Below are 17,080 nucleotides of genomic sequence, written 5' to 3'. Positions count from 1 at the left end.
GGGCAACAACAAAAAAAAACTCTCTGAAAGTGTCAAAAACCATCCAGATTCCATATATATTTGCATTTCATGTTATAATATTAAATATAAAATATAAAAAAAATATATCATATAAAAAATATACTGTGCATGGATCCGATGGTAATGTCATGGTCTTGAGTTAAAAAAAAATCTAACAAAAACATTTGCGATCTATAACAATGACAATATACATGCATGATAACAATGACAAAACATGACAATATATGTTTTTACATTGCTTTAACTCATCAAAATAAGTTTTTATACGTTATACGTTTTTATACTCTCTCTCTCTCTCTCTCTCTCTCTCTCTCTCTCTCTCTCTCTCTCTCTCTCATACATACATATATGTATATATAGCCTGTGTGTGTGTATAGATACAGAGTAAAAAACAATGTTTTATCATTCAAGAATATGTGGTATTGTATTTTAATACAACAGATTCTATTGAAAATGTAAATTAATTTTACACTGTCTAATGTTGTTTCTCCTCGTTCTAAAGTTAAAATGCCTCAAATGTCATTATATATATATATTGTGTTAAACTTTTTTTATACGTTGATTGTACTCTCTCTCTCTCTCTCTCTCTCTCTATATATATATATATATATATAGAGAGAGAGAGAGAGAGAGAGAGAGAGGATAGAGAGTAGATAGATAGATTTCATGAAAAATGTTATATAGAATAAAAAGGCAAGATAAGTTCTCATGAAAATCTAGTAATCTAATTAACAAGAGCAAATTATGTTATTTTGTCAGGTTATGAAATAATTTAATTTATTTAAAAGAAAAACATTTATGATGCACAGCCATAGAAATAGTTCATTATTTTTTTTTTTTTTACAAAACAGACATGTGGAACTGGGGGAAAGTGCTTACAGGCTACCTGTCATAATAAATACAAGAATGTAGAGGCCTTGTCCCTCATTCAGAACACAAGAAAATGTATTTCTCAAATTTAAGTTACAATTTCAGACTTTTCCCCCCGGTTTCAGAGCTGTACACCCAACACTCCTGCTCTCTGATCACAGCTGAGGCATATACAGCACACGTGTATGAAGAAAACAATGAAACACAGACACATTGGTCTCAGGACACTGCTTAAATAAAAATACATTACATGTACATTTTCTTTACATGTAGCTATCTTTACATTTCACTCAAGTGCTCTTTTTAGTCTCAGTCGTCCTCTTCCTTTCCATCTTTTGCACAAAATAGTGTTGTTTGTCATTGAAAATCCTCACGTTTGATATTTTCTTTCTCTCTTTTTAGTACAATTGTTGAGAGCACTGTGTTCTATTTGAAATAATCTCACAGTAAGATCAACATTATTTGTAGTTTATGGTTGCAGTAAACTGGTAGGACAACAGTTGCAATGCCTTTTTGAAAATAATAAAATTAGGGAAGGTTTCAGGACCTTTTGAAAAATTCAACCTTAGACTAGAAATTATTATTTAACATGTCACTTGGATGGATCTAAAATGAATCAATCCGTTTTTTAACAAACAATCTCCTTTTAAAACAAGAGGTCGGCAGTTAATTATACAATTAAGTGTTGGACTTAAAATTTAAGAACAGTTTGATTCTTTTTTCAAATTAAATCTGTGGAACATTCAACCCTGCTGGCCTTTTTAGGAAAACACGGATACTTTGCATATGGGTGTAAGAACAAGACAGCAAGCAAAAGTGAAGTGAACTTAAGTTTTTTTTAAGAAGCGTCCATTCGTATCACTTGCTTAGTACAACATCCACGTTCAATCGTGGCGTGTTTCGGTGAGGAAAAAGAGAGAAAACATGTCTTACCACCTGGTCCTATGCCACTTATTTCCCATCCACATCTCTTGTGCTTTTCCCTTTTTCAACCTAAATGTTTAACACTGATCCTGGTAACTTTACATCCTTTTAGTTTGCATTCAGAGTCTCCAAACGCTGAACAAGAGTCAGACGGGACTATCAGGAGAAGGGGCGAACCAAGAGTGCTAGTCTGTTACAGTGTGTGCTCGAGTCTTTTTTTTTTTCTTCTTTTCTTTCTTGTGTCCAGAAGTCCAGATCCTGGTCTCGGTGATGCAAGTCCTAAATTCACAGGTCACAAATGCGGTTTCTCTTAACCATCCACGACTAGATGCAAGTGAGTAAAATCCCGTCCAGCGAAAACCAGAGAGGAAACAGTCTCTCTCCTTGCGAGTTCAGAGGTCAAGAGCAAGTGGTACCGTGACCTTCTCCTTCAGCCTGTGGGGTCGGCGCAGGAGTGATTGGAAGGTCAGGGTGAAGGGGTCAGGGGTCAGTGCGAGCGCTAGCGGCTGAGAGGGAGCTGCGGCAGCGTCATGGCCTGATGAGGGAGGCTCTGTGAAGTGAGCACCGAGAACGGATGACCTGCCCAACCAAAACAAAATAAACAGATGCTAATGTTAATCTCTATCTATTAGTATCTTCAGGTCAGAGAACACAATAGTTCAAAAAGATACCAATTTAGCCACCAAAATATATATACTAGTCAAAATTTACGATTTTTTAATGTTTTTGAATGAAAGTGTTTCATGCTCACCGAGGCTATATTTGATTCAAAATACAGTGAAAACAGTAATATTGTGAAATATTATTACAATTTCAAATGTTTTCTATTGTAATATATTTTCTAATGGAATTTATTCGTGATCAAAGCTGTATTTTCAGTGTCACATGATCCTTCAGAAATCAGACTATCAATTTTGAAAACAGTTGTTATGGTTAATATTTTTTTTTTTATGGAAACTGAGATTCATTACCAGTTGAAAGTTTGGGTTAAGATTCTTTTCTTAAAAAATAATACTTTTCATCAAAGACACAAAAGATTTCTATTTCAAATAAATGCTGTTCTTTTGAACTTTCTATTCATCAAAACATTTCTCATGAATTCCACAATAATGTTAAGCAGCAAAAACTGTTAAAACCATTATTAATAATTGAGCACCAATAAGAATTGACAATAATTGAGCATCAAATCTGCATATTAGAATGATTTCTGAAGGTATCATGTGACACTGAAGACTGGAGTAATGATGCTGAAAATACAGCTTTGATAACAGGAATAAATTACAATTTGAAAATATATTTCAATAGAAAACAGTTATTTTAAAGTGTAATAATATTTCAGAATATTACTGTATTTTTTCTCCTATTTTTAATCAAATGCAGCATTGGTATATATATTTGTATATATATATATATAATTTACTTTTTTCTGCTTTAATAACAGTAGTACTGGAGGAAACACTCACTTTCGATGTACCCGTGTAGGGCCACCATGCGCGCTCTCTCGGGACTGCCGAAAGGGGAGTAATGCAGCTCGTCTGGCAGTGAGGGGGGCATGCGGGCCTGTGGGTGAGCTTGAGGTGGGCCGCCGTGCTGTGGAGTGTGCTTTTTATGTCTCGCTCTGCAGTTTTGAAACCAAACCTATGAAAATACAACCTATTGTCAAGGCAAGCTGTCTCTATTTACTGAATTTAAACGGATTAAACATCAAATGGGACTATAAGAGAGTTTCATCACCTGTATGACTCGTCTACTCAATCCTGTCATGTCTGCCAACTTCTGCAGGGTCTGAGCGTCAGGGTTGTTGTCCTGTGCAAACTGTGCCTGCATTACCTGTGCATGAAACAAGCGTCAAATTAACATTAGGCCGTTTACTAGGGGGAAAACGGCTATTTGTAATGATGTTCTATATTAAAATGACAAAATGCGTTAAAAAATTAAAATATGATTAAAAATGATACAATTAAAAATCAATACTATATATATACACTACCAGTTTTTTTTTTTGTTTTTTTTAGGCTACATTCATTTCACAAAAAAATCTTTAAAAATCGTAATATTGTGAAATATTACAATTTAAATAATAGTTTTGTATTGTAACATATTTTAAAATGTAATTTGTTCCTGTTATCAAAGCTGTATTTTCAGCATCATTACTCCAGTCTTCATGAGTCACATGATCCTTTAGAAATCATTCTTATATATACCCTGGACGACAAAACCTGTCTTAAGTCGCACGGGTATATTTGTGGCAATAGCCAACAAAACACTGGGTCGAAATTATCGATTTTTCTTTTATGCCAAAAATCATTCGGATATCAAGTAAATATCATAATCCATGAAGATATTTAGTAAATTTCCTACCTCAAAATTTTATTTTTGTAAGTGGATGCAGCACAATCGCCAACAGAAATGAAACCTTTAAAGGCGATTTTCTCAATAATTCGATTTTTTTGCATTCTCAGATTCCGATTTCAAATAGTTGTATCTCGGCCAAATATTGTCCCATCCTAACAAACCATACATCAATGGGGAAGCCTATTTATTCAGCTTTCGGGTGACGTATAAATCTCAATTTAAAAAAAAAATGGACACACAAGACTACTTTTGTGGTCCAGGATCACATATGATGATTTGCTGCTCAAGAAACATTTTCAAGAAACAAGTTTTGTTGTTGTTTTGTTACAGTATTTTTTATCAAATGAATGCAGCCTTGGTGAGCATAAGAGACTTCTTTCAAAAACATTTTTAAAATATCAGATGTTCCATTCCAAACATTCTGTAGCGTATACATTAATATAGCCTACTTGCTGTTGCTTGCTGATAGTGCCACTTGAAAAGGTAAAATGCTCTTCCATATGCATTTAACGTGAAAGCTTTGTAAACATCAAATGGAACTTAAAAATGAATTCCTATTAGACAAAAGCAAAACCAAAAAGGGTGCTTCGCTTCCTCATCTCAGACTTCCACATGCCACGGTGTGTTTGATAATCTTACCTGCAGTTGTTCCGCAGTGAAGGACGTCCGTGCCCTTTTGGCCGGTTTCGGTTGACTATCCTGTTCCGACGGCACCGCCCCCTCCAGAGTGAGTCCGCTTCCTGCGCGAAAACCCGGGAAAAGGTGGTTAGGAGATCTTTTTTTATAGATCAATGAGACCTAAAGTGTAACGCATCCGAAACACACGCACCACTCTCAGCGGCCCGTTTCAGGTTCTCCACCATTGTGTCGTAATGGATCCGACACAGTACTTTCTCCTCCACCAGCCCGAACTCCTCGCCTGTGGACAGCTGGCGTTTGCAGGAGAAGCAGGCGAAACAGGCCAGATGGTAGGCATTGCCCCTGGCTCGCCGGACCCAGTCGCTGGCGTAGATCTGCCGGCCACACCGGGCACACTTAGTACCAAACCTACTGTGAGACAGAGAAGGGCTTGGGCATCAATATACTAATTCCATAAACAATACAATACATGTGCTAATCATTACAACCCAAAGCCTAGTATAATAATAGAAGCATTTTCTGTGTAAATGATGCTTGTTGTTTTGAATTCATAGTGTAATGTTATTACATGCATTTCTGTTTAACAGTTTAGCAGCTATCTTTTCTCTCCACAAGCTCTAGCCAGAAGAAGACAGAGTACAGATAGGCTGAACCGCGTCCAAAAGATAACCACTAAACGTGTCAGACACGGCTGTAAAACTCTCAGCAAAAACAAACCACTAGTAATTCTCTGAGCAGCGGGTCGGCAGGAAATGTCTGCTGATAAACTGTGCTGATGGGATCCATAAACTCTTGATTTTATCCAACAAGGTGTGTGATGCATGTAAGACATCTATTTTTAAACCACCTCCACTTTTTTTGTCTGTGAAGGAATTCAAGTATAATGTATTCATTCACATATCCAAATATAACATTGTTTTATTCATTTAAAAAAATATATAATTTGTTTATAATGCGATTATTATATATTAATATATAATATGTGTTTTCAGTTGAATGTACAGGATAGTAATTATCAAAAATGTTCTTAAATTAAATAATCAATATATATACACATGCATTGTATATATATAATGTAATTTCAGTTTATTTTACAGGTTATTGATTATCAAAGATACTCTGCAATATATTAATCTGCTTAAATGTACACAGTACACACAGAATTCAAACTTTTTTTCAGATCATTTCAGTCTTTGGGTGTTTTTTTATTTTATTTTTATAAAGTACATTTTTAAAGAAATGTATTTATTTATTTGTTCTTTCGTTCTACCATTGCCAAAATATCTCCCATTCTCCCTCAAGCCGACATTTTTTGCAGTTCTTTGAATAGCACATAGTAATTGGTCTTTTCTTTCTTGCATCTGTATATTTATATTTAGTCCTAATTATATAATACACTGTTATGTGTTGATTCTCTTGTGCAGAAAAGGAGTTTAGATGTTATTGATGTTACTGCTGACGTTACATGTTAATCATTGCATTCTCGGCTAACTGCGATTTGTAAATATCACACGTTCCATATTTAATTTAGCCCTGCATTTTCAGCTGCCACATGGCCATGTTGTTGTTGCTTAAAGCACCACTTCTGTGATTCTGTGATCAACAGGACTCGATGAACAACCCTGCGGCGATGCAAACCAACAGCAAATACACACATCCTGTCATAATGAAGTGTTATTTTGACTGGACGGGGCTGACCATGCCGTGTGTTTTTGACCCAGACATCACATTCGGGTGACCAAAGAGGGTTCCAGTGTTGAGAGGACTGGGAGAGACTAATGCTCTGCAGATGGCCAGTCACGGCCCTTTTTTGGCCTGAATCTGAGCCCCCCTCCCATTCCTCCTCCTCCACCACCATCACACCTCTGTCATTGGGAGCTCTTGTGTAAACAAAGTGTCAGACACAACCTCCTCAAACTGCAAAGAAACACGGGATATCAAGATAGCCATGTTTCCCTCGAATACGCTACTGAAGAATGATGACACCGGCCCCTCAGGGGGGGGGTTCATCCACTGGAAATGACATCAGAGCCCAACCAGGGAGCCCCATGGGGCTCAACAAAGCAGAAACTAAACTTGTGTGCATGTATCATTTGTCTCTGCCAATCAGCACCAGACCAAGATGAGCCAAGAAGCAAAAACAAACCTGAACCAAAAATTATTTACAGTCCACTTACGTGCAAAGTATCGGTACATAAAACACGCCTCGCGTATTAATGCCTGCAAAAAAGCATGCAGGTTTTTGTGTACACTGCACACCATACTCTGACAGCATCATTCCAGACAAAGAATACAACGATTGAGTAATGATGCATTTCAGACGTGTGTTTAGAGGAGAAACATTGTGGAACGGAGCCGTAATCTGTCATGGCAGTTCATTTACCGCAAAACCTCTCAGAGAAGCCATAAAGATCTTAAGGGGGTTTTGTGTTTGTTCAGATCTGCCGCACATCTGATTGTGCGTTGTTGTGCTTATACTGGATTTATTTCTGTCCTGCATATCATAACTCGACGGGGGAATATTCCTGCAGCCGCAAAGCGTTTCCCTCAGTTCCTCAAGAAATTCACCTTTGGCTGCAAAAGAGAAGCTTGTGGAAGTACAAATTCGGTTGATTAAATGCGATATACTCTTGGAGTATATAATCTGGGGGTAAATCTCCCTCTCAGAGACTGATGATACTTATCAGTGACGTTTGCTACGGCAAGCATGGCTGTTACTATTGCTCGTGGTGGTTTTTCCAAACCCTGAATCATGAGGATTATAAAATTTGGTGTTTAATTCATCCCACCCCACTGTTTGTGCTACAACCATATGATACTGCAAATCTTACTACTTGTTGAGGTGTGCTTTTCCATTCCTTAGTGATCGGCACGGTAAAAAGATATTTTCAAGATTTGTTATCACATCATTTTTTCTTTTGTCAAATCAACATAAAAATGTATTTAGTTCAGAAAACGTATTTGTTTTGAATTTCTGATGATTAAATCAATCTCCTTCATTGTATTAACTCACTTTTTCCAGTTCAATCAACTTAAAATTTTAAGGCAACCAGGTTACTTAATTTTGAGATTAAGTTGAAGTTAAACCAACATTTTTTTTTTTTACATTGTTGCGATTGTCTGAGAAAAATAGTCATATGTAGTGAATCACATCTAGAGACCTGAATAAAGACTGGCACTGATCAAATATGCCTACATCCATACTATGTATTAAAAAAAAGGCAAATGAGAAGTATTTCCAAATTTACTGTAAGAAATAAAAAAAAATGCTGCCTTAGAGTTTTAAGTACAATCAACTTGGATGTTTAAGTCATTTCAACTTAAATTACATTAAACTGACTTAAAAAAATAGTTGTATCTTGTATAACTAATAAAAAAGTTGAAAATTGCATATCTTATTTTGATGAGCTGAAGCAATGTAAAAACATTGTCATAACTTGTTAATGATATAATTTTAGTATTCGAAAAAAACGGAAGGTGAAAAGTACCCGAATCACCGGATCAGATTCGGAAGCGCGCATGATGGACACTTTACTATCCTATGAGGCAACAGGAGAGAATTTGTGAATGCAACTGACGCCGTAGATCACATGACGATGACAACATGGTATGTGCAAACTTTATTCAAACTTCACACATTCATTCCAGATAGAACATACTTTTTCAACAGTATGCAGTCTTGGTTAGTAACTCTTTGTTGGAGCCTATATTTTGGTATATTGTCTCTCTTAACCTAAAAAAAACATTTCATTTTGTCATAATTTCAGTCACTCATATAATTTGCCCGCATTCTCCACCAAAGTTGAGTTACACAAGCTCTGTTTACTTCTGTTTGCATTTTCACAATGAACCTTGCACGCGCATATGGCCATTACAGTACGTCACCTCCTCCAAATCTACCGATCCAAACCCACTCGGGTTACGCCTTACTCCATCACCCTGTCCTTATCCTTTGGTTCCTCTGATTAACAGCCTCCTCTGACTTCCTGTGTGGCCTAATGCTCGTGCCTTTGTGGCTGTTTCTCTTTAGTGTAGGTACAGTCTCCACTCTGACCCTTACCGCCAAATCTACCCCCCCCCCCCACTCCCCCACCCGTCCAAGGCACACGGAGCAAACCCACTTTGATTTCCTGTAATTACACTCTATTAGAGCAGCTGTCAATCTGGCCCAGATGAGAGACTAACACAAATGAAACATATCTCCTTGTGTTTTGTTTTCCTTCCTCGCAAGAAATCAATGGAGATCCTTTTCCTTTCAAGCATATGATGGCAGTCCTGCGAAACAATCCAGCTGCCAAAGAACAAACACAGGTACACACAACTCTCGACGTCACTGCAAGCAAACATCCGAGCATCAGAATGTTGAGCATCGAATTGATTCATAGTGCAATTTGACTGCGAGGCCAGTGCATGACATCTAACCTTAAAACAACACACTGCAGGAAATTTATTTCCATATATATATGGAGGTAAAAGCACAGAATTAGTTTCAAGCATGTCAAATGCTACTTTCTACTATAACTGCTAGGTTATGATCTGGAACTCTTTATGTGAAAGATACAATTGGGTACAAAGGCTAAAACAGACAAAAAAAGGTGAAAAGAGCTGATATAAGCATAGCAAAAGCATGTCTGTTTGCAGAGGACTCGACAAGAGGGATGTTTCAGTGGCACCGGAGAAAAACACTTCAGATCACTGAACTTCACTCCACAAGTATGGAGCTATTGCTGTCTCTTACAAGGCTAATATGAATACGTTACAGAGTCAATCAGTATTGTTCTGCCGGGTTCCTGTGAATTCATGTCAGATATAATAACGTGTACACCATCCTGATTAACTTGCATAATTAGCCGAAAAAGCTGAGGCTGTACTTAGTTATGCAGAGACCAACATAAACCCCTGTGGTTGCTGTTTTGATATATAAAACTGTATGAAAACTAAATTAAAATTAAAATACTGTTTGAGGGCAATGTATCACTGTATAAAAATATTGTTGATTTAGCTGAAAAAAGTAAGTCACCTAGTGCCTAATTTGAGTTCATTGAAATTAAAAATTGTAGGTTATAATGAAGGAGGTTTAATTAGAAACTCAAAATATTATGTTATCTAAACTACATCAATTATCTAAGGTGATTTGACAAAATATGAGTGTTTTTTTTACTATTCAAAATATGTGAAAATTTGGATACAGGAAATAAATGAATTATTTATCTTTTTCTCTACAAATCACATGAAAATCTCACTTTCAAGGTCAATTCGAAGAAAGTGAATATAGTTGGCATTTATATATACATTTTTGACTTTATTTTTATCGATGATATTTAAAGAAAATGTCTACAGCATTAAGGAAATGAGGAAAAAATCAAACAAGCAAAAATAAACAACAGAACAGGGGGAATACTTTAGTCATCGATTGCTTAATACGGTAATCAATCCATTTCCGGTATTTTAGAAATGAGTCTCAAAATAAAAGTCAATTCTTCCATATTTTATATGTCTTTAACACATTTTCTCCATTCACCAAATAAAGGAACGTCCTGCTTATACCATATTTATGATATTTTAATGCTAATAGTAATAAAATAATACACATTAAACCACTTTGAAGACTTTGAAAACCCCCGTCTATTTCATTTAACAGTCTTCAGTGAGCTTTTTCTCCCATTTCTGAACTCGTCATCTTTAGAATGAACTCTAATCCACTAAAATCTATTTTGTGGCAAGCTTTCTTGCATGCATTCAATTGTCCTTTGTATACATCCTCCGTGCCAAATTTTCCTCTTGAAATCTCTCATGTGTAAACAGCTCTAGCCACTGAGAGATCCTGAGGCCCTAGACTCGACCGAACCGCCGTTGCTCAGTGAAGATCAAGACACTGGAGCATCTCTTCAGATTATTGGCCTTAACGTAGAAAACAAACCCTCTCCTGCAGCATTGACTTTAAAGGGGCCAGTCATTCACATCAACGGGCAATAAGCAGGGAAGGCTGGCCAACATCATGCCATTCACAGGCCTCGCTGAGTGCTCTGCAATCATGCCATATCACAGCCCCTTGCACCCTCAATGCAATTTCACAGCTTCCCTGTCGGATCTCCCTCACTCCATGCCTTCCCACGATGAGCACATTACTGGATCTCAACCAGAGCTCCATACTTTTGAGATCTTCAATTCTTTAACTTGGGTTTGATTTCTCAAACCATTCAATTGCATACAAGGGAATAGTGGCAAATGTAAACCAACTAATGATCAAGTAATCAAGTTCTATTTAGACCTGCCATTATATTACTACTGGCATCATCTCCTATTGTGGGGCTTTTTTCTTCTTCCCACAATTTAAAAGTATACACTGCACAAAATGTGCTTCATGTGATAACATCTAAATTAACTGGTCAAAAATATTATTTACTTCAATTGAAGTGTTTTCAGCTGTAAAAATATTGACTTCCAATAAGCCACAACATTATTTTGACCACAAAACATTTTTTTATTATTATTATTAAAAAAGACAAGCATGGAATCTCTAACAGATGCATAAATTAGCTACAAAGACGAAATATTTCTAATGATTCGATTGCCGTGAATAATTATAATGTTATATGAGGTCTTTTTCACTGACTTAATCACAATTACGTTACTCAATTAAAAAGGGCGTATATTGTGTAAATATATGTAGCCTGTTTGTTTGTGGTAACCTATTTGATCGCTAGTTTTTTTCTCTCGATAAAATCTTAATTTTTTATCTTTTAACCAAAACACGCTACACTCACGCAACATATTTTCATCCGTACGTAAATATTGCTCATATTCATTTAAGCGCAACCTGATATTTCTGAGGACAGAAAGTGAAAAACTTACCCTACCTGAAATAATCCATTTTACAGAAGATTTCCTTGTTTTTAATGTAGCAGCTGTTGTGTTGACGTAGTGAAGTCCTGCACACGGAACATTCCAGACACCTCACGTGCCAGATCAGATTATTAACCTGCAATTAACACAAACAGCGAACATCAAAATATAGCCTAATTATGATGGTGATAAAAATAAACATAAAAGAGCTAGCCTAATAATAATAGCCTAATTGAAATAAATGAAATTATGATGGGCCTATTTCTTTAAAAAGGCTACGTTTATGCACGGTGGCTATCTTGTGTGTGTTTTTGTTTTTTTTTGCATTTTGTAAAATCCGTATTATTATAAAAGATTTATTGTCAACGTGCATTAAAATTATAGGTCGCAACTAACACGTTTCTTATTTGAAAAATCCCCCAAATCACTGCCTTATAGCCTAAATAGCTGTTAGGCTACAAAATAAAATGTTTCGTTTATAATTAAAGTTGTGATAAAAAATAGGATTCTGTTTTTTTTTTTTTTTTGTAGCTAATGATGTCCTTAGAATTGTGTTGCCTATAGCCTATAAAAGTGTTTAGCCTAATTATGAATGTAGATTCACGCAAATTAAGCAGCATATTTTTGCACGAGAAAATGTAGGCTATAGCCTAATAATAATAATAATAATTTGATAATAATAATTTAATGTTAATGAAAACGGCAACATATTCTGTGTGATTACTGATATTTTAAACTTGAACTGATATCTGAAATTAAAAATGATGATTTTAACCAAGTTTTCTGTAAACTGTAGCCTAACAGTAAACTGAAATGTTTGAAATTATTGAAGAATTCAGACGAAAGTAAGCTGGGCGTTTGAAGGTTTTAGCCTACATTTTTAACTTGTTTGATGCATTTTCAGACTTTTTTAGAGAAAAGGGAAAACTCAAAAGGCGACCTATGAAGATGGTTCATTCTGACTAAACTGTAATAGCCTAAACTCACACGGGTTGTTTTATTAGTTTCCGCAGAAAAAGCTAAACAAACTCAGGCAGATCGCGCTTTAAAGATCCTCGCGCGCAACACAAGCACTTCCTGAAAAACAAGCAGCCCGAGAGCGCGTGCACGCGACGATCCTCTCAACATCTTTAGTAAAAAAAAGGCTATAAATGTTTGCATCCAAATATTATGCGTAAAAAAATAGCAAATAGCAGGAAAAATCGAAATCTATGGGCCTAAGCCTAACAAATATTCGCAATATGTTTTTTCCTTCACGATTAGCTTAGACAGACTTTAATAGCCAAGCTCATTTATATATGTGTAATAATAATAATTAGGCCCTATTATTATTATTTCAAATTAACCTCTTTCCCCCTTCACATTATTTTAACATGTTCCTCTGACCAAACTAAAACACAGACATTAACTTACAAGCCTAATAACATATTACAGAAACCTTAACAAATCTGTTATCAAACAATGCAGTGCAAATATGATCATGTTTCTGCGTGTGATAAATTTGATCAACAAAAACAAAACACGCACACACACACATTGTAGGACCTACGGCTGTAAAATAAATAAACAACGACACATTTTATAGCTTATTTACTCATGTTTTATAAACCCCAAACGCAAGCTCCTCATGTAAGCCAAATTTGTTTGAGCCTATAGCGTTTTATCATAAGTCGGGTTAGAATCAGTTAAAGACCATGCACCAGCTTATTGCATAAAGGCTATTCGATCTACTAAATTTGCAGCGATCATATCCCAATATTGAGGGTTAAAACTATAGACGGTTGTCTAAAAATAATAATGAATGCAAGCATTTCTTTAGCCAAATAAATAATTTCAACCTACATAATGTTGTTTGCAAACGTTTTTACAAAAGTGAGTCAGAGAGGCTCATATCAAAACAGTTGACACGTCACACGAGACGACACACACACAAACACACACACATACAGTCACGCGCCCGTACCTTGAGCAGATATCGGTCGAGGATCTCGAGCCCGCAGCTCGCACACACGTTCTTCCCGGTGGACGGCACGGACGAGGCGCTGGACGGGGGCGAGCAGATGGACGGAGTCGACGGAGGACTGGGCGAAGAGCGAGTGTCCTCTTTCTCCATATTAGATCTGTGAGATTCTCCGTCAGACTGTGACTGCCAGTGAAAATATAGCAATACATATCTCACTCTCATGTGAATGATGTTTACAGAAATTTTCTGAGAAAAATAATTCAACCCAGTAAAACTGAAAACGTAAAAGAAATCAAGTCAGCATGCTTTGCTGATCCTCTCCGAACAATTCGAATTTAATTATGAAGACGAAACTTCTCAAACTCATGGAGTAGGAAAGTCTAAAATGCTCGTGTAAACACAAAATGATAGATAAAGACGGCGGCCCAGTCTAAGAGGGAATTGGTTGACATTTAAAAAGCTTTCCTAAGCACAAAACTGAAATAGGCTAATCCAAGAACAAACTCACACAAATACACAAATCAGTCAAGATTTTTGCATTCTATCTAAAGGCCTTTTTTCTGCAAAATCTCAACGCACCGATCAAGCAGAGACCCAATAAAGGAGCACGATCGCTCCGCGCGCTCACCATCGCGTGTCCGTGTTGCGCGTCCACGCAGCGCGAGGCTCCCGGTGTGCTGTGCGAGTCTGGAGAGATCACCTACAACACAGGCAAGCCACAGTGCTCCACGTCAGGCATGTTCCCTGCTCTATATATGCGCCCAAAACAATAAAAACCGCTTTTAACTGTGCATTGAGAGCCTCGCGACAAAAGATCCTGTTTTAATGAAGCGATTTAAATTTGGATTGATTTTTTTCCCCACACTTAACCCGTGCCTCTTCCCATAATCGTATTTCCACGCAATCCAGGGAGCTGAAAAAATAAACTACCTGCAATTACAAATAGCTTGAAATGCTCGCGATAAGAGGACCCCAGAGTGTCAATTTCAACTGCCAATCAGAGAAAGCAACGGGCCACCCAAAGAATTGCAAATTTGATTTTTAATGGCAGTAATTAAAATCTAATTTTTCCTCTGCAGACTTGGCATGTGAAGAGGATGGACCGCAAATCACACTATTCAGAAGAGATCCTGATTCTCATGACATCACTTTAAGGTGAAGATGTTGCAGGCTGCAGAAGATGATGCCACACAGTCCCTTTTCTTTCCATGCAATTTGATGGATAACAACAGACATAACTGCATTATTGTTATGCAATTGAACAAGATTAAACGAATTTGCAGCCTTATTTTTTTAAGTAGCCTATCAACTTGAACGTTTAAATCATTTCAACTTAAATTGCATTAAACTGACTTAAGTTGAATCTTGTGTAAGTTGAAACTTATAAAAAAGTAGAACATTTCTTAACTTATTATGACGAGTAAAGCACTGCAAAAACATTTGTTGTCATAACTTATTGATCATATAATGTTTTAGGCTACAGTGTAAATGTCTTACCTGTTTTGAGGGAATTCCTTCGGATAGAAACTGATTTCCCTCTGATAGAGGGGCCAAAGCCTCATTTTTCCAATACATTTGACGGCTTAACCTTCTTCAGATTTGGCTTCAAGCGGGATTTTTTTGTTTGTTAAATATTCCTTATCCCATGCGCCCTGCCCGGTTAACGTCGGTCTAATTTGAACCCTAAGCGTCGTTTCCTCTCGTATAGTCAATCAATAACGATCAATAATCTCTAAGAAAAACCGTGTAGGCTAAAAGAAATCTTCACATTCGTGATAAACCGGGAGCAGACGCGCCGAGCGCGAGCGGTTCGTCGGGACGCCTTATTTAGAACCGTTTGCAGGATATTTCCTACTTTTTTCCTCTTTTGGGATGCAGTTGCTTGAGTACAGGAAGTGGAGAAAATTGAGGGGCTGGCAGGTTTTGCTCCTGCTCTCCTCATAGGCAGTCAGAGCACAGCCTACCTTCTGAAAGTTTACAGATCAGAGGGGAGGGAAGAGATGTGGCCTGAGTGTGGAGCGACATTTTGTGATGCTGTTGTTGGGCTTTAATTGTCTGAGAATTCAGCGATTAAAAAAAACAACACTGGGCTTCTAAATCAATATTTCACTGGGATGTTATGGGTATCGAGTGTATTAACATTTAATTACAAATATAAAAATGTTTGTTCAAATAATTTTAAGATTTTGTTTTATATTATACATTTGATTCATAAATTGACCTATACGATCTTCATGGTTTATAAAATATACCTAGGTCTACAAAAATGAATTATTCTTAGCCTACTTTTGAAAAGTAGGCTAATTGAAATTAGCCTATTATTTCAACCATTTTCTCTTTTAAAAACCAGAATGCTAAAAATTAATATTTTAGTTGTATTTGTTAATTTAATAATAGTTGCATTTCAAGCTTTTGTGACACTAAAAAAATACTTTTTTCTGATGCCGTTCATCTATTCGCGTTATGCAATCCAATGTCCAAATGTAGGCTATTTTGATTATTTATATCATTGACTTTATTTGTAAAGAAGTCCACATAAGCAACAGGGTGTCGTAATCTGTCTTTTCTATTGCAACAAAAGTGTTAGTGATATGTATATAGGCTATGTCTCGTTAAGCATATTTAAAAACCAAACTTTACAAACTCTAATCAACATAGCCAAATACAGCTGACTCGATCTCAATCATTGCATTCAAATGGTATTTCTGTCCTCGAATTTGTTTAAAATGGGCATGCGAGATAAAAAACATTTACCCAATCTGAAACAGGCATGGTATTATGTGGGGAAAAACAGAGAGAAAAATACATAACCATCAGATATTCAGCGTAGAGCTTTTCTCTCTGCAACAGTTGCATTAGAAATGGATCATCTCGACATATTCAGGGATTGTTAAAATGAAAGGTTGCATTTAAGAGATTGTAAATGGAAGCGTTCAGGTTCAACGCCACTCTTTCATTTCTATTTGAACTGATTGTTCTTGTTTTGGAAATGAGTTCGAATAAAAGAGGAAAAATATTGACGTGACCTCGCGCCCTTTAATAGGCTATTAATCGACAAAAACTTGGCTCGTTAGTCTATTTGACCAATTTATTTTATCACACAGGAAAAATGATAGAGTCGAAAAATAAATAAACACGGTAAATTAAGAAGAAATTATAAACAAAGAAAACAAAAAGCAAAATGAAAGATCTCTATTGGGTTAAATTCGCAAAGACCGATAATAACTCATGTTAATTCGAATTCATACCCGGTTTTAATTTAGAAAACAAAATATTTTAGGGTTAAATTGACATTTAATTAATTGAATCCTGCCGCAGCATATAACACTCAAGGCCTGTTCGTAATTGAAAACGGTCGCAGTTTAATTAACGTGAAAACGGTAATAGAGAAAAATCCACTTTAGCCAACAGACAGCTCAAATCAACACAGCAGATCTTACTGTGATTTAAATACGCACACAT

General features: G+C 36.4%; 1 protein-coding gene across 3 annotated transcripts; it reads right to left on the bottom strand.

Annotated features, from left to right (window-relative positions):
• Positions 1 to 1,977: 1,977 nt before the first annotated feature.
• lhx6a (LIM homeobox 6a) lies at positions 1,978 to 15,538 on the bottom strand. Of its 3 annotated transcripts, none has more exons than XM_039675493.2 (9): positions 15,116 to 15,538; positions 14,247 to 14,318; positions 13,619 to 13,801; positions 11,670 to 11,791; positions 5,000 to 5,220; positions 4,810 to 4,910; positions 3,550 to 3,645; positions 3,279 to 3,453; positions 1,978 to 2,394 (listed from the first exon to the last, which is right to left on the bottom strand). In XM_039675493.2, exons 1-9 carry the CDS (start codon positions 15,191 to 15,193, stop codon positions 2,315 to 2,317), a joined length of 1,128 nt encoding a protein of 375 aa, XP_039531427.1. In that variant the 5' UTR covers positions 15,194 to 15,538; the 3' UTR covers positions 1,978 to 2,314. The 3 variants fall into 3 exon arrangements, with proteins under 3 accessions (XP_039531427.1, XP_088982480.1, XP_039531429.1); XM_089126354.1 differs by having other exon boundaries at positions 5,000 to 5,217; XM_039675495.2 differs by lacking the exon at positions 14,247 to 14,318 and having other exon boundaries at positions 15,116 to 15,537.
• Between the last annotated feature and the right edge of the window lie 1,542 nt (positions 15,539 to 17,080).

Source organism: Pimephales promelas, chromosome 23, assembly GCF_988280905.1.
Source record: "Pimephales promelas chromosome 23, fPimPro1.hap1.1, whole genome shotgun sequence".
In the NCBI taxonomy this organism is placed as follows: domain Eukaryota; kingdom Metazoa; phylum Chordata; class Actinopteri; order Cypriniformes; family Leuciscidae; genus Pimephales; species Pimephales promelas.
Note: the sequence above shows the minus strand (reverse complement) of the source record. Positions and strands in the feature narration are given on the sequence as shown.

Coding starts and splice junctions, on each gene's coding strand:
- lhx6a (XM_039675493.2), bottom strand. CDS start 15,193: ATGTATTGGAAAAATGAGGCTTTGGCCCCTCTATCAGAGGGAAATCAG. Junction 13,802..14,246: donor CGCAACACGGACACGCGATG/GTGAGCGCGCGG, acceptor TTTCACTGGCAG/TCACAGTCTGACGGAGAATC. Junction 11,792..13,618: donor TCGACCGATATCTGCTCAAG/GTACGGGCGCGT, acceptor TGTTAATTGCAG/GTTAATAATCTGATCTGGCA.